At 43.0% G+C, this 20,334-nt stretch overlaps 1 protein-coding gene across 3 annotated transcripts; it reads left to right on the forward strand.

Annotated features, from left to right (window-relative positions):
• The first annotated feature begins 8 nt into the window (after positions 1-8).
• Positions 9-19,255, forward strand: SUPT7L (SPT7 like, STAGA complex subunit gamma). 3 transcript variants are annotated; one of them, XM_054194077.1, is made up of 6 exons: positions 9-89; positions 414-1,054; positions 8,021-8,345; positions 10,258-10,495; positions 11,271-11,322; positions 14,000-14,128. In XM_054194077.1, the coding sequence occupies exons 2-5, from the start codon at positions 642-644 to the stop codon at positions 11,309-11,311; spliced, it is 1,017 nt and encodes a 338-aa protein (XP_054050052.1). In that variant the 5' UTR covers positions 9-89; positions 414-641; the 3' UTR covers positions 11,312-11,322; positions 14,000-14,128. The 3 variants fall into 3 exon arrangements, with proteins under 3 accessions (XP_054050052.1, XP_054050050.1, XP_054050051.1); XM_054194075.1 differs by lacking the exon at positions 11,271-11,322 and having other exon boundaries at positions 10-89; positions 14,000-19,255; XM_054194076.1 differs by lacking the exons at positions 9-89; positions 11,271-11,322 and adding an exon at positions 237-266 and having other exon boundaries at positions 14,000-19,255.
• The last annotated feature ends 1,079 nt before the right edge of the window (positions 19,256-20,334 follow it).

Consider the following 20,334-nt stretch of genomic DNA (forward strand, 5'->3'; position numbering starts at 1 on the left):
GCGCGGAGGTGTGCGGGTGGTGGGGGAACCGCTTCTGGTGACGGACCGGGGCCGACTTCCGGCGCGGCGGCCCGGAGCGGAGCGGCGGGGTAGGGTGGGCGCGGGGGTTCCGCGCCGGGCGGACCGGCGCGCTTGGCGCCACCGTGGCGGGTGGTGGTCGCCGGCCGGGAGCCGGGCCCAGGGAGGGATGGCGGGCGGGTGGGCGGGCGAGCGAGCGAGGGGGCGGTGGGTGAGCCGAGTGCGGCTCCCGGAGCTTCTCCACGCAGGTCAGGTCGCGCCGTGGGTTCCGCTGGGCGAGGTACCGGCGTGGCCCGGCCCGGCCCGGCCCGGCTGGAGCCACACCGGCCCCCGTTGCAAACAGAAATAATTCTTGCCTCACGGGTGCGTGTCTTTCTTCTTGCCCCCCGCCCCAGGAGAAGCGGCAGTGTAATGTGTCACATCCCTGCGCTGCGTCCGGCTGCCATCGTGGGGCCGGCGCCGCTCGGTGAGGCGCCGGGCGAGAGCTCCCCTGACACTCGTCATTCGCTGTATTCAGCGCCTCATCCCAGCTCCAGCGCTTCTCCCTGCGACAAGGCTCCTTTCTACTGCACTATTCGGTAGCCACCTTTGGTCTCTGAGGACAGTACGTGACCTGTGTAAAAATGCTGCGATATTGGGGTGAGATTCCGGTTTCATCCAGCCAGGCCAACCGCAGCTCCTTTGACCTGCTTCAGCGTGAGTTCCGTACCGTGGAAGTCCAAGATCCTCCTTTGCATCAGCCATCGGCCAACAAACCCCGTCCCACCACCATGCTGGACATCCCCTCGGAGCCCTGCAGCCTCACGATTCACACCATTCAGCTCATCCAGCACAACCGGCGGCTGCGCAGCCTGATCGCCATGGCTCAGGCCCAAAACCAGCAGCAAGCGGAAGGCATAAAAACTGAAGAGAACGAACCACTGCCATCTTGTCCGGCCTCTCCGCCTCTCCCCGATGACCTGCTTCCTCTGGATAGCAAGACCCCCAAAATGCCATTTCAGCTGAGGCACAGTGACCCAGAGAGTGATTTCTACAGGTGCGTTGGGATTTCTTTGGGTTAGTTCTTGGCTGCAGGAAAGCTGAGTGTTTTTAAATATACGTATAGTTACGTTGATTCCCTTAGGCTGAAGGGTCAGACAGGTGTATGTAAAGAATAAAACAGTCTTCAAAAAATCTTCAAAAAAGTTTCTTCTGCGTGGATAACATGCATGTTGTTTAAAATACATGTGCCTTTGTTTCCCGTCTATAAAACATGGATGTCTGGTGCTGATTTCTGTCTTGTTAGTGCTGCATTAAATGTTTGTGAATGGTTTTGCTGTCTTCAATGTATTTTGACAAGTTACAGGCTATAAAGTTTCGTATTTAGGTCACTTACAACTAAACTTGACTTATTGTAACTGAAAATCCAGAAGGTGCATGACCGGGTTTTGGCTGTTTAGTTGTAGCTTCTGAAAAGATGATTTGATGACATAGTAGTAAGATTTCAGCAGCCAAGGACCTGTGACGTAGTAACGATCATGGTTCACCTTGTTTGTTGGTGTTATTGTGGGCAGAGGTGGTGAAGAGTATGGGTGAAGGGAGTTCTTGTCTCTGAGACTGACTCCACCAGCCAAGGGCTGGAGAAAATGTAAAGGAAGGTTGCATTGCTTTTACCTTTGCAGCCAGTCTTTGATTAAATAATATTGCCATCACCTCCCTGTCTACCCTTCTGACAAGCACTAAATTCAGAAGGAGGTCTTGCACTTCTTGCAGGATCTCACGATACTTTGTAGTTATGTGCATTTAAATTCAGGGCTTAATCCTTACTACTGTAACTTTCTGTTCTTAGATTAAAGACTGTGCACCAATGAACATGATGGGGGAGAGGATGATAGATTTTAGTTTTTAAAATGTGGAAAATGTGCATCAATAAAAGCTAACGTATCAGTTAAATGCAGCTCAGCTCTTTAATGGCCTGAGGTTGTGTAAAGTGCATTTTATTGAAAGATACTGCTTTTGGTAACATAGTCCCTTTGAACAGTAGAGCGATTTTTTTAGTGCTGTTTGTGGAGGAATACCATCATCCTTCTCAGAAGAAATAAAGTAATTAGCCTAGAGGGGTGAAGGGAAATCCAGTCCTCTGAGGATAAGGTCCTGTGAGTCCTGCTCTTTCTGGCCCTGTGGTCTGTAGAACTGAGCAGTGTTCTGCTCTGTCCTCCCCCAGTGGCTTCGGCTTTAAGTTCAGTTTTCTGTGGCTCTGTCCATGTTTTGGGGGCTGCTTTGTCTTTTTGTTGTCCCTTGCGAATTTCTGGCGTCCAAGTAAAGACATGTTATTTAGCAGTCAACCACATGGGGGAGTTTAAGGACTAGATTGTGAAAACTGGATAGATGGTTTTGAAATGAAATGTTTTGTGGCTGATAGTGGATTTAAAATGAGCTGCAGTGTAGACTAGAATTTAATTGTGTGCTTGCTACACCAAACACATTTATGTTTTACCAGGAGAAAAGCTTTGAGTTTGTTGTTGCACGTTTGTTAATTGTTTTAAGACGTTTACATGAATTAAGAATAGCAGCTGCTGTTATAGTAGTAAAAATAAAGTTATATGATTTGCTGATGCTTGTTCTTAGTTTGTAAAAACAATTTAAGGAAGAACATTCTTCCCTTTGATAAAACCTGGTAGTGCTTAATTTTATGCTGCCTTCTGAAGTGCCATTGTCAGAGTTATATTATTCAACTAAATACGTATTTTAATTCCATTTTCTTTGGTGGTAGCCTGGATCTGAGAAGCAATGTATAGGTATATTTAGACATAAGAAGAAAGGAAGATAAGAGCAGCCATCCTGAATCAGACCACAAGTTTCTTTACTATAGTCATGTTCTCGTCTGTTTCCTTGTTACTCATTTTCATCCTTCGACCTCACACCCTTGTCTTTTATTTTCTTATTCCCTGGATTCATTTTGGTTTTCTTCCCCTCTGCTCCGCCCCATGCCTGTAACCCCTACCTCTTCTTCCCTTTTGAGCTGAGGAAGAGGCAGAGCCTCATTTACTGCTATTTTTCAGTTGTTTTGGTCTTTGCAACCCCTCAAAATCTGTACCACCATCAGTTTTAATCACAACGCTATTCCTCTCCTCCATTTTTCCCAACTTTTTATCAATATGTTGAAACAAACCTTGGTTCTGGCGCAGACCCTTGAGGGAAAACCTGAGCTCCAGAGTGGAGATCTCTCATGTACTTGCTTGTTGATGGATTTGGAGGACTCTAGTAGGTTTGTGAAGCAGGTTTTCCATTTACAAAAGCTATTTGGACTCTTTCTCTCTGTGTCGTATTTCTCCCTCTAATTCTGCTCTTATCATTTCTTTAAATTTCCCCGATGCACCAGAATATATCAGGCGTCCCAGCCTGTAGTTCTTCACATCTTTTCTGAAGCTATTAGAAAAAAATGTTTTCATGTTTTCTGTCTTCTGGTCCTTATGGGCCAAGGCAGTTTGAAGTAAGAGGTGACTCACCACAGCTATTCAACTATTTCATCCTTGAATTCCTTTAGTATTCCTGGATGAATTACGATCTGGTCCTGGTGATTTGCAACTGTTGATGTTACGGTTCTTGGAATACACAATAAGGGATTAACATTTGCTTTTGGTTGGTATGGAAACATAAGGTAAGCTGAAAGCATAATCAATGAAGAATGAGTAAAGAACTGTAGACTTGAAACTACCATTTGAACAGGAGGATCTTATCATAATACGGCTCCTAGCTTTTCCTTCTTCTCTGTTCAGCTTCCTCCGATTAGCAACCTAACCTACTCATTATGTGCCTCTTCAGATGCTTTTTCTTGTGTGTGCATGGTTGGTTTCTTAACGGATTTCTCTGCCAGCCTCTCATTTGTGTTCCTGACCACATCGGATGTGTGCTTTGCATTGAAAGATAATCTGTGAGCAAAATTGGGAGCTTGCAGTGGGAAGGCAGTTCATGGCAGAAGGGCTTGTAGTTAAGCCATGTCTGTTCAGAAGCAGGGAAGCAGGCGTTGGTGGGATAGCAGGTTTAATGTTGGGAAGGACTTGGAGCAGTGGAAACTAGAGCAGGCAGAACGTACTTCCCCCGCTGGGCTAAGCACTTTGGCTTAGCCCCTAAACTGTCTGGTCTTCTGGATTGGGCCACTGGGACCCAATTTATTTTCCAAACGTTATCTATTACCTCTTGCCATTATCTGTTGAGCAGCTTCTTTTTATACCTGTGTGGCCTTCTGTAGACATAGCAGAGATATTTAAAAAGAGGCTTACTCAGGATGAGGTGGAAAGAGGCACTTTTCCAAAAGGAAAAAACTTTCTGGTTTGAGTTAGTGCGCCGTATTCTTCGATGTGCTGACTAGTATAATCTTGTTTTTCCGATGTTCTCCTTTATTTTACTGTTTTGGGGGAAACGGCTGTGGAGCGACCTTGTTGCACCTCATTTGGTAGAAATTCAACTCCACAATCTAATGTTTCATAAAATTGATGTGTTCATAGGAAAAACAATCCCTCCCTCCATCTGCTGCTAGCTTATGCTCACCTAGGAGGGAGCATAGCACTTCAATCGGTTACTGCAGTTGAGTGAACCTCGGCTGTCAGTCCTTGGACTGACTTAGCCCAGACATTTTCCCCTGAATGTAGTTGCACGGGAAATGAACCATGAGATCTCCTTTCCTCTAAGAAAAACAGCCTTACAGGAGAGTAGCTTGGTTGAATAGATTGTGGTGCCTTTGGGGGTGTCTTGGTGACACAGAAGATGGGCCTTTTGTGAGTTGTGAAACCTTATTAATACTGAAAATAAGCCTGGTTGGTATAAACAGACACTTTTTTCTGTTGTGGAGTTCTGCATGTTGCAGGTTTGCTGTCAGATTGGGAGAAGGCTGGGCTTTGGATCTGGTTAATTTGTGGCTTGGCAGGTAGATTTCTGTCTGGAACATCAGCTAGTGATGGCGACCCATTTATAGAAATATAGATCCTATTGGAAATACAAAATTGAAGAGTGACAAGTTGGCCAGTATTTGTGATAAATTTCATACTATATGTTCCCTAGAGATGATCACCTCCAAATCACAGGCCTAATTGCCTGTTTTGTTAATCTCTGGTGACCGAATTTTAGGGATTAAAGTGCTCTTGCTTACTTCTGGCTGTCTGACCCTTGTAATATGTTAAATAGGCTTGGCTTTGGATGGTGGCTGGATGAGGAGCCTTTCACAAAAGCAGTGAGCGCTGCAGAGGGTGGCATTATGCATAATGGTAGTATCTGGAAGGGTGCTTTTGTAGGTGCTAGGTATCTGGATGAGACTGAAGACCAAGGCTCTTTACCTGTGATCATCAGGGAAAAGAAGTTTGCTGCTCCTTTTTGGGAAGGCGTGACATTAGATAACTGCTTTCAACTTTTAAATGTGTCTATGTGGCTGTTGTTTTTATGTGCATTCCTATCAGACAGTAACTGAAGGTTAAAGGAGATGAAGAAAAAAGTTATTTTCTCATTTGTTGTTTTCCATTAACATCTACAACAATATTTCAATTTTTGCTGTCTAATCAGACTTTTAATCATCTTCATCTTATTGTTTATTGTGGGAAACAGGAAAACAAGAGAAGAAAACATAAGAAAAACAAAACATAATTGACTGACCTTACTAAGAAAAAGAGGTGGAGATTTGGATTTGAGTACAGTACCTGAAATTTCTTTTGTCTCTGTCTTTAATTGATGAGATTTCAAGTTGATTATATCCCTTTCAGCATAGTGACCTAGCTGCATTTTAATGCTGGCAATTAGTTTCTTTTCCTCTAGGAGTTTAAGAGAGATACAACTTTCTCTGCTGCCTCTGAGCAGTGATATGCATTGCTAAATGGTTGGTGTGCTCTACTTTACAAGTGACTGAGTATCTTGAGTATCCTGCCTGGGCTTGCCAATTTCTTTGTCTGTTTTCAGTTTGTCCGTAGTGTTTTGATTGAATGGCAGAGTGTCAATAAAGGCTCTTTATTTTCCTCTGTATTAGTAGTAGTCAGGTGTTTGGTGGTTTTGGTAGCTTAAGGTGCTTTCGACTGATGGCTGCTGGACAGCTAGGTTTGTTCTCCATATGTGATAAAATGAGATTCTTTTTTATAGGCATAAATTTTGATGGTTATTTTCTGGTTGGTTTTGTTTCATGGTTGCTTTTTCTGTTGTAACCCCCTGGTCCCAGTGTTGTACAAGACATATGGCTGTTTGTGAACTTCAGAAATCTGTCGATGGGAGGTGGAGCGCGGAGTGAGCGAGATGTAAAATCAGTATGTGTGACACTTGGTTTATAAGGGAACTGATGATCTTTTAATTCGTTTTGTCAGAGCGCCTGCTGTTTTCTTTACAGAGTAGTTACATAATTGAGTAGGAATTGGGATGTGAGTCATTTTACCAGCAATTAATAACTGGGATGAATCCACGACCTGAGATCCACATGCTGTTCTTAATATCCACTTAGAAATATCATAATCTGCAGCTCTTAATATGGTGTCATTCCCCCTTTATTTGAATAATCAGAAAGTGCTGAGCTGGTGTTCTTGAAAATGAATGATTTTGCTCCTGATAGTGTGAAGTTTAACCTTCCGTTTTCACTCCTCTGAAACGTTACCCTTTTTTACTGCTGTGTTTCAGTGGTTTTCTATGGGACAGTCCTGAGGATCAGGGGGAGCTGAGGCTCAGTGACCCAGCGTCTCAGCAAGACTGAAGGGTACCTGATGCACTCGTTAGAGAAAAAAGAGTAGTGAGAATTTTACCAGGGCATCAGTGCTGTCTTGTACTGTTTAATCAGGTCTTGTTACTGGAAAGTGTGTGTGGTGATATGCAAGTAACGTAGGGTGAGAGCGAGGTGAATCTCAGGGTGGGCTGCGGAAGGTGGCGGGAGAAATTGATCAGAAACAAATGAAGGGTGAAATTGTTAGCTTAATTCTGACATTGGTGCTGAATGAAGTGTAAAAAAAGTGTATAAATGCCATACTTAACAGAAAGGAAATTTGATTTTTTGACATAAGCATTTGAAGACCGTGTTACAGATACAGGCAAATATATCACATGCATTTCATTGTGAGTTGAGAGATCTGGTAGAAATATGTTTACCTCTCAGAGGCCTTGCCTTATCTCATCTTCTCTTTTTTTCCTATGTGGAATTTCTACTTGTTAACTCATCTGGATGAAAAATTTGTTTGCCTGACCGTAAATGAATGATGTTTGAATTGGTTGTGTCAGTTGCTCTCCATCTCTTCTGTCCTGCATGGTCACTCCTTCCTGCTTAGCAACACTAAGAAGAGAGGTCTCAAAGCCAAGGGCAGGGAATGATGCTCTACAGAAGAACCTCTCCAGGCCCCCTCCCAGGGCCTGGTGTTCACTTCTTAGGTTGCATACGGGGATGCTTCTTTCAGTGTCATGCCTAGTTACTACTGGAAGTGAGGGCAGGGAAGTGGTCTTTTTGGCTATAGTGTACCTTTATGAAATGTATATATATGCCATTACTTGCTTTTTATGTGTGTCTTTTGCATTGTAAATTCAGATCTTGTCTATCCCAGAAGCCTTTGTATCTGACTATTAAGCTTGTGACATCAGAGATAATAATGAAGAGAAATGTAATTAACTGTGAGGGGAAATTATTTGCATTCATGTTATTTAAAATGCCTTTTTTTGTTTGTGTCAAGGACCCTTTTAATTCACATCTTCATGAGAAAAGCTCTTGGGTGGGAAGGGAGTTGCTTAAGGGTTCAGAAGATTTACATCCCACATTTATGCATCACCCAAGGAATCTTACAGCATTAGAAGAGAAAATGAGAATTGGCAGTGCTGATTTGGAGGGAGGGGAAGAAGGGAAAGCAGATAAACCCTTACTAGGTGGTGTTCATATGTAATGGAGAAGCTGTGGAGAACCCCAAACAGTCTACTTTCCCTTTGTACATCACTGTATTATTGACAATATCTCTTCATCAGATACATTCCTTTCAGTTTTTAGAGGTGTGCTATTTTTCTCTTTTCTGGCTTTTAGAGGAAAAGGGGAGCCAGTGACTGAGCTGAGTTGGTCCTCCTGCCGGCAGCTTCTCTACCAGTCAATGGCCACCATCCTGGCTCACACAGGCTTCGAGTGTGCCAACGAGAGTGTCCTGGAGACCCTGACTGACATTGCCCACGAGTACTGCTTGAAGTTCACCAAACTGCTGCGCTTTGCTGTGGATCGAGAAGCTCGACTTGGGCACACCCCCTTCCCTGATGTCATGGAGCAGGTCTTCCACGAAGTGGGCATTGGCAGTGTGCTCTCGCTGCAGAAGTTCTGGCAACACCGCATTAAGGATTATCACAGCTACATGCTTCAGGTGAGAAGAGCAGTAGGGACCTGATGGCACCAATAAACATACTCCCAGTACAGTTGCTTAATCCTATGGCAAGTCCCAGGTCTTACTGAAGTAAAATCCGATTATAAAACCTCTTGGGTGTGGAGGGGAGTCATCAAGGAAAAGAGAAACAGGATTTTTTTGGCTGGAAGACAGAGACCCTTACTTGGGACCCTACTGAGTCTAAGGGTGCTCTACTGATGATTTGTTTGGGTTTAAGAGGAGACCCCCAGCTCTTGAGTGGCCCAGACAAAAATATCAAGTAGAGGTAAAATCGGTACTGACAGATTAACTGAATTTTCTGCTTTAATGGGATATTTGGCAGCTTACCATTTCAGAAAACAACTAAGCAGATGAACAAAAATTACCTGGCTGTACAGGGGCTTGTGTTCGCTTAAACAAGGGATGACTTGCTTAAGCTTTAAGAGTACAGGGAAGTATTGTGCTGATCTGAGTTGTCACACAGGTGCTACATTCCACTTCAGAGGGTACTGTGCTTCTGTAGAGAAAGAAAAGGAATTGTTAAATTCCTTGGAGTAAGAGGTGCCGTATCAACGTAGGTTGTAAGAATAAAGGTATGGTTTGTCTTGGTTCGGGTATTCTGTGAAATTAAACATACGCATTTTATTTGAATGATATACGACTGTCTGCCTGTTGTGGACTTAGAGAAATGCAAGGATTTGAAGAGGGAATTTTAGTCTACTAATAAAAACCCAAGATTTTAATCAAGTAGGTAGCCCGTGAACAAAGTCAAAAGCGGCCATCCCTTCCTCTTTGTCACATAGTATCTGAGTGCCAGTTGACTCATCTTGGAGCAGCTACCTTGTGCTCCTTCTTTTCCCAGGGGTGGCACTTTGTGCCTTACAGAGGCAGTATAAATTAGAGACAGCTGTAAGTGCATGTACTATGTAAATTGTGATGGACTCTGAGGTTTGTGCATAAAAATAACATCATTAAGATCTGTCTTCATTAAAAACATTTTTGTTCAAAAAACCAGTTCATTTTTGTTCAAGTGTTTTTGTTCAGATGTCTCCTTTTGGAATTTGGGTTTTCTGCATCACTCTGCTGATGTAGTTCACTCTCATCCTGCAGCTGGTCATTCTCTTACTTCTTCTATTCTTCATGCAAGGTTGAGGTCCACAGTAGCCTCCATATTTGGAAATACATCTAGAAGGGGGAAATAGGCTTTGTTACTCTTTTTCCTTCTTGCTTCGGCTGTTAAAAAGCCTTGGGCTTTTCCTGAGCACATTTCACTAACTGTTGGGATTCAATGGTATAAACAAGTGTTTGTTAGAAGCAGATGCAATCTGAAATTTTTCATTTAATTGCTTACAGTTGTGAAGTTTCTAGAAGTACAGGGTAGTTCTAAATCTCATTCCTATATCTGTTTGACTGGAGAAAACTTCTGTGTGTTTTGCTGTGAATCTGGCAGAAGGTACCCAGGCTTTGGCCAGTGGTGACTACAGAGCTGATGAGTATCTGAGCTGTCTGTTTTTTAATGCTGGAGTAAAGTTGTTACTGGCAGATGGGGGATAGTCTTATAGGTAAAACCGAAAAGTGAGACTGAGACACTTTGCTTTCGTTTCGTGCTCTGTTTAAATTTCTGGGTCTCATCATCACAGTCTGTGAAATAAAGGTGCTCATATTTATCAAGCAGATACGTTAATGGATTAAACCTCTTATTAAAGTCCCTTGTTACAGGACAGAAAGAAGGTGTTTTTGAAGGGAAAAAAAAATCTTTCCTGTGTAGCTGATAACCTATTTACTTGTTCTTTCAGGTCAGATGTTAATAATATTCTGGGAACAGAGAGCACTGCAATCTAATTGCTATCAGAGTCTCTGAAGTCACTCTGACCTTTTTGGCCTCTTTTTCACCCCCACTGATCTTTGGCAGGTTAGCAAGCAGCTCTCTGAAGAGTATGAGAAGATTGTCAACCCTGAAAAGGCAGCAGAAGACACAAAGCCTGTGAAGATTAAGGAGGAACCTGTTAGTGATATTACTTTCCCCATAAGTGAGGAGCTGGAAGGAGATCTGGCTTCCGGTGACCAGTCTTTACCCGTTGGAGTCCTCGGAGCTCAAAGCGAGCGCTTCTCTGCCAACTTGGAAGTAGAAGCTTCACCACAGACTTCAGGTGGGGGTTTCTTGCTACTGCCGGAAACAGTCTATCAGCTTTTCCATGTGGTCTTGTTTCCATTTTTTAATAGCAGATCCCAATGTGAGGAAAGAGAGGGAGAAAAAATTATTAGATTTTAATAAAAAGATTTGGATGGGAGAGAAACCCTTGCTTGCTTCCTAAATACAAAACCAAAGAATCAAAAGTATCAGTTCCGAGGGTTTGTTAAATATTTACTCCATTTGTGGACCTTGTAGAACAGAAAATGCTTTATATGGTGTTTATTTTTAGGGGATCGTTAAAGCTCTTTTCATTGTTATTGGTGTGGGGTAGGTTGTTTTTCTACAGTGATGGCCCAAGGGCTTTATTGTTGTTTTGTGAACTAGGGTATTTGCTGTGAGTACCTTTTTTTTTTTTTCCAGTCTGACGTAACAAAGACAAAAATAACTTTTGGGTTTATAAATATATGTATATATTTTAGTTTAAGAGAGTTTTATCCTTATTGCTAGTAAGGAGAGTACCAGATATATTTTTTTTCCTTTTCTTTTTTTTTTTTCTGAATAGTTTTAGATTCTTGTCCAGAGATTCATGTTACTGAAAAGTTGAAGGCCGTGTTTCTTGTGACTGGAGTAAATTCAAGACCCTGTAGAGTTTAGTCACTGACGTAAATACAAATGATACGTGACGCAGTCATCCATATTCAGAAGTCACGCTGGTAGTGACAATCATTGTTTTATGAAAGCTGATGAGTGACTTATGTGAAATGGGCTCATGGGAGTCTCTCCTATTCTAGCATCTTTACCCCAAAGCCTGCTGTATTATCTGAGGCAATGAAAAGTGAAATGGTGAGTGAAGTACTGGGATTGTGGAGACTGCGGTCTTTTCCTCGGTGTCATCCCTTGACGTTGGCATTGAAGCACACTGGTGGCCAGTATGGGAGAATCTGTTACTGCTGTGCCTTTTCTATATCTATATACAAGTTTTATTCTGTGCACTGTTTAGTAGTGCTAAATTTTCTGGAAAATGAAGAAGACATTCTTCTCCCAAACAAAGCTCTTTTTGATTTTTGTGTAGAACCTTCTGAACTCTGGAAATCCCTGCAATAATAACTGTTTCACTTAAAAATCTGGTTAAAAAACAATGAAGCCTATCCTCCTAAACTAAGTAGCTTATATAGTGAAGTTAGAGTATACCTCTGAGTCCATTTTTTTTTTTTAAATAGCACGTTCTGCTGAATTTTAGAAAAGCACAAATCTGTCTGATGTTTTTCTGGAAGCTCATGCTGTTTTCCATAGTACCTCTGAAATGTGAAGTGCTCACATTTTTGTGGGAGAGGGAACAGCAGATTCCTCTGGCCCATCTGGGGTTGCGAGTGATTCATCTGGAAAGCTTTGTATTAGCATCTGCCACTTGAGACCCAGAGGTTGGCATGCTAGCTGTATATTAAATGCCTCTTGCCTCTCTCATACCAAATTGGTGTTTTCTAATTAAGAATACAAGTGCTCTGTTCCTCCCTGAAAGTCCCTCTTCACTTCACAAGGACCTTTGGAAATCTCATCACTGTGAGAAGTCCCAGTCTAGAGCTGGTCAGGCTGGAGAGCGTAGTAGCATAAGGAGTGAGAAAAAGCTGCTGCAATTAGGATGCCACCATCTTGAAAATACAAGTGTGAGGCCCGTAGAGAGAGCAGCAAGGCAAAGTGTCTGAGGGCAAAACTCTTGTTACAGCCTTCTGTGTTCTGATGGTGTTTCTGCTTATGCCTGACATTGCGGTTGTGGTCTAGCTGCTTAATTTCATTGCGGTTGGGGAAATGGAGGCAAAATTGGGGACCTCGTTCCTCCACCCAGCAGGATAACATGAGGATTAGCTCATTTGTAAAGTACTTTGAAGTTAAAGTGCTTTGAAGATGAAACGTCCTGTGTGGATGCTTAAGTATTTTCAGTCATTAGTGACACTCTCAATGGCAGGTGATAGAGCTGAAAGGAATAAGGCTGAGCAATTGATGAAAGAAAGACACAATAAGTTTAGTGAGTACCTTTGATTATTGTGTAGACTGGAGCTGCAACTCTGTGGAACTGATGGCGTTTTAATGATGTGTCCGTTGTTGTTGAGAGGAACACATTTACTTACAATTAACATAAAAAGGACCTTCCATTAAGACAACTGGACAGCAGCAAGCACTTTCATTCTGGCTTGCTGTATAACTGCAGAGCTAATGTAGGCTGTGTTACCACAAAGGTCTCCTAAACCTTAGTTTGGGCTAAGCTGCTCTGGAAAAGATTCCGGATTTCTTCATAAAGGACAATTCACAGTACAAACATGTGGTGGCAGATTTGGTCTCCGTGTAATTTCTTTAATAGGGGACTATTGTTAGTTGTATATTGATAATAGGGAATAGTAGGGGGTTTGGCTCAGTGCAAGAGGTTTGGTTGTGCTTTCAAACTGTAGCCAAGCTCCTTGAGAAACAAGGTTTGGAAAACCTACTAAAACTGGTTTCCTAGTTGTTTTTTTTTTATTTTCCACGTGAATTTATCCCCACACAAGAGGGACCAGATTTAAAAATGAGAAGATTCAGGCTTTGTTCAGTTCCGGGCTGTTTATGCCCATCTCAGCTGGGGGCCCAATTAGTGTATTTTTAATAGTATTTTTGTCTCTCTCAAAACTGTAAATAAGCAGAAGTAACGCAATCTATAATTACTGCTCTTGGGGAGAAAAACATTTGCTGTTATCAAGAAATATTGTTTTGTAATCTTGTACAGAAAATCCTCAATCTGTTCAGATGGCACAGTAGTCCAAAAGTTAAAAAAAAAAAAAGAAAAAGGGTGGGGAACGCTATTTCCCAGCAGGGTGTCTGTGAAGTTGAGCCAAGAGAGTTTCTTTCCATTCTGCTGAAGGATGGGATGAGACCTGTGGGTGTTGAGTACAAGGAGGCAGGCAGTCGGGTGGCTGACTGCAGCTCTGATGTCCCTGCGTTTCAGTGCTGGAAGTGGTATTTGAGACTGTTCGTCGACGGAGTCCTTTGCCCTCTCGCTTCACTGCCCCTGCAGAACTACCAGAACTCTAGTATGTCTCACAGCTTAAAGGAGGTTGCTGATGTTGTAAGGACCTCATCATCATGAATGGCTTCTGGACTGCCTCCGAGTCCTGCTTATGCAGGGTCTAGTCCATGTGCTGTTGGTGTACTCACTGCTGCTGAGACACTCCTTCTGGAGAGTGATGTGGGCTCTTAAAGTTGTTGTTTCGCATGGAGAAAACCACACGGAGGGTTGCTGTAAAATGATAGCATGGTATATTTTAGAGTGGCAATTACTGGGTTATTAAAAAAATAAAAAGCCAACAGATTTTTTAATTTGTGGTTTCACACTGATCGGTATGTTTTGTTCCCCGCCTCCCCTCCCAAGTTTAGTTCAGCTGTAGCTTTGTTTTTGCTTGTTCTTTACTAGTGCTGCTGTCCCTGACATCTGCATGCTGTTTGTAATTTGTCTTTTCACTCGGTTACAACTGTGTGCTTTTTCTTTCTCCAGGGGCTGAGGTGAACGCTTCCCCACTCTGGAACTTGGCACAGGTGAAAATGGAGCCACAGGAAAATGAGGAGGCCAACGTACATGGCCATGGGGTCCTAGGCAGCGATGTCTTTGAGGAACCGATGTCAGGTATGAGTGAAGCTGGGATGCCACAGAGCCCTAATGGCTCTGAGAGCAGCTATGGTTCTCATTCTGCTGACAGTCTGATGGGATCCTCACCTGTCTTCAACCAGCGCTGCAAGAAAAAGATGAAGAAGATGTGAAAAGAGACAGTCTTTTTATTTAATCCTGATGGTATGTAATAGACTTGAAACAGAGAGCACTGTGATGGCTATGACTCATAAATAGGGCTGGCCCTGGTGTGTGAGAGACCTTGCATAAAATTATTATGAGACGTTTGATGTGTAGTGCACTTCAACTGCCCTCTTTGCTGGCTTCTGTGCTCCATCCTGACTTATGAGATTGAAGATCGTCCTGTACATTTGATGGTGTCATGGCTTGCTTTGGCAGATTAATGAGGAAGTTACCGGTGGAAAGTAGTTGTGAGATTTGCTGAGTCATAGAATCATTGAATAATTTGGTTTGAAGGGACATCTTGAGGTTTCTAGTCTCTAGTCCAGCCCCCTGCTTGAAGCACAACCAATTAGAGCGTGTTGCTCAGGGTCTTGTCCAGTTCAGTTTTGAGTATCTCCAAAGGTGGTGATGCCAAACCTCTATGGGCAACTTTTTCTCATATTTGACTACCCTCATAGTAAGAAAAAATATATTCTTGCATCTAGTTGGAATTTCCCGTGTTCCGACTCATGTTCATTGCCTCTCATTCTATCACTGTTCATCTCTGTGAAGGGTCTAACTCTGTCTTCTCTAACCTGCACATTAAGTGGTTGTATACAATGAGATCTTTTTTAGCCTTTGTTCCTCTTAAGTCTGAGGAAACCAGGCTCCCTCAGCCACTCCTTGTATGTCCTGTGCTCTAGCCTTCTAACCAACTTTGTGGCCTTCCACTGAAATTGCTGCAGTGCCCTTCTTGTATGGAGGAGCACAAATGTGGATGCAGTCCTCCAGATGTGGTCTCACAAGCGCTGAATAGAGAGAAATAGTAATTTCCCTCAATGTGCTGGCTGCGCTCTTGACAACTGTTGTGGACAACAAGATAGTCGGGGTATTTCACTGGTTGGGGATGCATCACTGATGATGATAATGACCTCTCAAAGATGCTGTAGAGTGGCCTCACAGTGCCATCAGCCAGCTCCTTCAGTGCCTTCAGATGCATCCTGTCTGGTTCCATGGACTTAGGTATGTCCAATGGGCTTAAGTTCTTGCTAACTCAATCTTCCTTGGCTGTAGGTAACACTCTGCTAGTAGACCCAAGGACCTGGTAGGCCTGAAGGCAGACCTTATCAGTGAAAACAGGCAAAAAAGGTGTTGAATACATCAGCCTCAAGGTACAAAGTGCATCTTTTGTCACCAGGTTGCCTGCATCACTGAACAGTAAAACCATGTTTTCTTTAACCTTTCTTTTGCTTCCCGTGTGCTTAAAAAAGCCCTTCACATTTCTTACCAGTTTCAACTCCAGCTGAGCTTTGATTTTCCTAACTGTCTCTGCATGCTTGGGCTGTGTCTCTATATCCCTGCTGGTCACCCCATCCTCACTTCCACCACCATGTACTTTTTTCTGTGTGTTTGAACTCAGTCAGGAGTTCCTTGATCATCTGTGCTGGCCTTCTGTCATACCTGCTTTACTTTCTGCTCATCAGAAATGACTGTTCTACTTTGAGAAAGCTGTCTTTGGAGATCAGGCAGCACTCTTGTTCCCCCTTGGGAGGCCAGGGGAGTCCCTTGTGAGATCCTGCCAAGGCGTTCCTTGAATAAACCAAAATATGTTGTCCTAAAAGTCCAGGACTCGGTTTGTCTTGTACATGTTTCTCAGGATTTTAGATGCCATAATTCCATGTCTGCTGCAGCCAAGACCTTCACCATTCTCCACCAATTCTTCCTTGTTAGTAACAAGTCCAGCAGAGCTTCTTCTCTAGTTGATTTCTTGATCATCTGGTCAGGGCAGTTGATGTGGTTTTCTGGAGAGAATGAAGCAGCTTTTACTGTTGGTGTGGGCCAGTACTGGCAATGCAAACTTTTCCTTTGCTCTCATTGGATTGAGTGCAGCAACTTCAGGCTGGCTGAGGTTTCCTATTCAAAGTTGTTATCTTGACAACTTAGTCTGAAACAGAATCTATTTTGCTGCTTGCTTTTATGGCTCAGCTGACTGATGGCATTTTTTTTTATTCTGCACAATCCTCAGTTGATCAACTCAGTCTTTAAGTTGATTCAGTGAGTGTATCTCTCAAAAAAGCTAGAATGAACATGAATCAAGAATGAACAGCCACTTAAACTGGCTTTATACCTGGAACCCATTGGGATGTTTGAGGGAGATTTACCAAACCTCCCATTTGTCCTTACGATTGCAAGTTTATCTTTTGAAAGAATGAGCTCCAGGCATAGTATTTTTGTTTCTGTATAACATGCCTAGCCTTAATTCTTTTTTCTTAACTGTATTTCTCTTCCACTTTATAGAAGTGGAAGCCAAACATAAAATTCCTCAGTGTCTAATAAGAATGTGTGACCACAGTCTTTTCTTATGGACATTGGAGTTAAAATTACCCATCACAGTTTTAAAGGTTTCTCCTGGGGGGTGAATTCTAGCTATTTGAAGCCTAGTCAGTAGTAGAACAGTGGACCAGCGTATCAGGAAATCTTTATTTTGATTCCCTCTGAGTCACCATTAGGCATGCTTCAGTGTCCCTGTTTTCTCATCTGTAAGAAAGAGAATAGTAGTATTTGCCTCTTAGAAGTGTGTTTGAGATTTAGTTACTATTCAAAAAAGGCACTATGATCCTTCTGAGAGTTTTGTGAGAGTTGTGAGCTTTTCTTCCATTTGTGTAGGACTGTTGCTGGCTGGAGAATGCTTAGATGGACACCAAAATATATATCACTGTATGATACTGGTTTTAAGCAAAGCCACTTATGAAGAAATACAGCACAGTTGTGCTGTTCAACTGCCCGGGTACAAGGAAGGCATTTGGGGTGGTATCTTCTCACTCAGCTTTAGATGCCTGCAGCTAAATTTGTTCCTCTGGGCTCCATTTGCAGCTGAAGAGAAATAGTCATTCTTAGGCCACCGTTCATCTGGCTGTGAAGCAGAAGTATAAAGCAGGTCAGATAAATTGCATTTTGAGAGATGTCTGTTTCTCCTTTGGGTGCCCATAAAGTGAGTTAAACTTGACTACCTCAGCTGAAGACATCCGTACCATCAGTGTCTGACTTCAGCCCTTCCTGTCTGGCAATCAGAGCAGGTTTCCTGCCACTGGGCTGGTGCTTTTCTTCTTCTACACATTTTGTAGAGCTTGCCATTGAAATGGTAGTACTGGGCTAAAAGCAGACTGCCCAACTTACCTAAACCAGCAGTCCCAGTGTTCTCCACAACACACAGAATGTGCTAGGCTGGGGCCTCGAGGCTCGGTTTGGTTTGGCCCTTGTGTCTTTGATACTATGTTAGAACACCTGTCATTGGGCCTTTCTCTGTAGATGCTTTGCCAAACTGTCGTAGTAAAGTATTCTTGAGGCCTGGGGCACCTAAGTCCCTTGCACTGTTTTCAGGAGCTAGAGGACAGAGTGGCTGCTGCCAGCATCGCTTGCTCATTTGCAAGATTTCAGGTGGGCTAAAAATGAAAATCTGCTGTTCTCCAGGGCTTTGGTTAAATCTCCTAAGTGTCAATCTTCAGTGCTTTCTTTGTGTTGCTCATGTACAGATATTCTGTCTTACTTTTTATTGTATTTTTATATTTCACATCCCTTTTCCACACCCATTTCACCCTGTAACACGCACTCTGCAACAAGCCAAGCCTGAGTGCTTCAGGTATATTTAAATACGGTGGAAATTCATCCTCCATTGATTCAGCTGTGTCGTTGCAGTGTGAGAGAGAGGTGTTATTGATTCTCTTTAGGATGCACGTTTATGCAGAGATGAGAAATGCATCAGCATCGCTTGTACACTTAAAAATGATGGCAGAGTAAAATCTGTACCTCCTGTTCCCCCGTTATGTTAAATGTTGCCTCTGACATTTGTGTGCTTGATGTTTCCTTTTATGCATGTGGAAGCTTTACCTTCTGGGTGAGCCCTTCCTCTCTGACTGTTTGCCGTCCTTAGATTTACGGTGGTGTTCATCATGCATGAAATAGTAAAATCTCAAATCTAGCCCACAAAGTCAGATGCAGACAATATGCTCTTTTGATGAATCAAATAAGATTTTTCTAGGCGTTAATGCAGCCTTGGGCGACTAGTGGAGGAGTTCATTGACCATGTAATCCCCAAATTTCAAGGCACAGTTAGATTATGCAGTGGGTTGGAATGAAGCTCAGCTCTCGCAGTTGTCGTTTTTTTGCTGGTTGCTGGTGAAGCGCTCTGCCGACCCGCCCGCTTCACTAGTCTGCAGTTTTGTTGGTTCTTTCATCTTTCTCCCTTTTCTTTCCAAAGGTGGGTGGATGGCAAATTGGAATATTGAGTATTGACCACATCCATATCCAGTAGCACTGATGTCTTTAGTGATTTATTTTGCCATGATTGAAATTGGTGGGAACTTTGATATCAATTTGGAGAGCAAGATCTGTGAATTACTTGGCTTTTGAAGTGTTTTGCATGGGAATCATACAAGATTGTAGTTGAGAGAGTGCTGTGTATCGTATTCCTTTTTCCCTCTAGCAATACCTTTTTATTCCTTTTGAAGAGTTTTGCCTGGTATCCAACAAAGCTCACTGTATAAACAGCAGTGTAACAACTGTAGTATACAGCTGTATATCAGGCTGTGCTACCTAGTGATTTAATTCCAAGACCAGCCGTACTAATTTGAATATGCATAATGCTGTGCAGAAAAAGAGATGTTTCCTGCATAGAAATTTACAATTTAAAAAGAAAACAGGAAAATAAGATTAGGTAGGGTAGGTGAGGCCAATCTGATTATGTGCTCAATTCTGAGACTAATGCACATGTTACGTGTGAATGATGTTTTACTTAAAATGTTTTTGTACATGCATGTGAATGAAATACGTAACTTTGCTTGTGGTTATATGGAGCAAAATTGCTTGGAAATATTTCAGGGTTGGTTTTTTTGTTTGTTTTTTTTTTTTTCCTTGCTCTCCTGGAGAGAGTTTCTTTGTAATTTCTAAGAAAATAAAATAAAAAAAATTATTCAGAAACAAAAATCCTAAAGGTGTTGTGTGGATTTTTTTGTTTGTTTTGAAGAACGGTGCTGTGAATGCCAAGCCCGGTCTTGGGGTTCCATCTGCCCTTACATGGGATCTGGAGTAGACCTTTTGCAGGCCTGAATAAGGTACTGAGATGATACCAGTGTTAATGTCACAACAAGGGAGACAAGAGATGTTATTATGAGATGTGGCCAGAGAAAATGGAAGTCTTATCTTTCACGGGTGCTAGTGAGCCCCAGAAATGATATTAGTACCACAGCGCTAGTATTGGTATTCATTTAGCATACAGAGTTTGCTATTTCTGAAGTGACTACTTATATACTACTACTAATTCTATTACCAGACAAAGAAGCAGCCCTGCTCTGTGCCTTGTGCTTTGCTCGTTTATGTGCTGGTCTACTTGTTCTACATACCGCCTTTTTCTCAGGGACTGCTTTAGGCTGCAGTGAACGAAGCACGGCGGGTTTTCCCCTCTGCTCTGACTGTCATAGCGGAGCTGAGGGAGCGTGTTTGATGCTCGATAGCTCTGCTTAAGCAATTGCAAATAGCACATCATGAATTAGGATACAGGCCTGTGCTGCTTGCCAGGAGAGGGGGAATAATAATAATCATAGTGGCTCCCGTCGCCCCTGTACCTGAGAGCAGTCTGTCCACAGGACTGCTGTCCTCTGAAACCTAGACAACAATTAATTTCCCAGTCTGGGGTTGAGCCTTTTGGCGGCCGGTCACCAGTGGTGTCCCTCAGGGCTCAGTTTTGGGGCCAGTTTTGTTTAATATCTTTATCGATGATCTGGATGAGGGGATTGAGTGCACCCTCAGTAAGTTTGCAGACGACACCAAACTAGGTGGGAGTGTTGATCTGCTTGAGGGTAGGAAGGCTCTACAGAGGGACCTGGACAGGCTGGATCGATGGGCCAAGGCCAACTGTATGACGTTTAATAAGGCCAAGTGCCGGGTCCTGCATTTCGGTCACAACAACCCCAAGCAGCGCTACAGGCTTGGGGAAGAGTGGCTGGAAAGCTGCGCAGCAGAAAAGGACCTGGGGGTGCTGGTGGAGCCAGCTTAACATGAGCCAG

This window comes from Rissa tridactyla, chromosome 3, assembly GCF_028500815.1.
Source record: "Rissa tridactyla isolate bRisTri1 chromosome 3, bRisTri1.patW.cur.20221130, whole genome shotgun sequence".
NCBI lineage: Eukaryota > Metazoa > Chordata > Aves > Charadriiformes > Laridae > Rissa > Rissa tridactyla.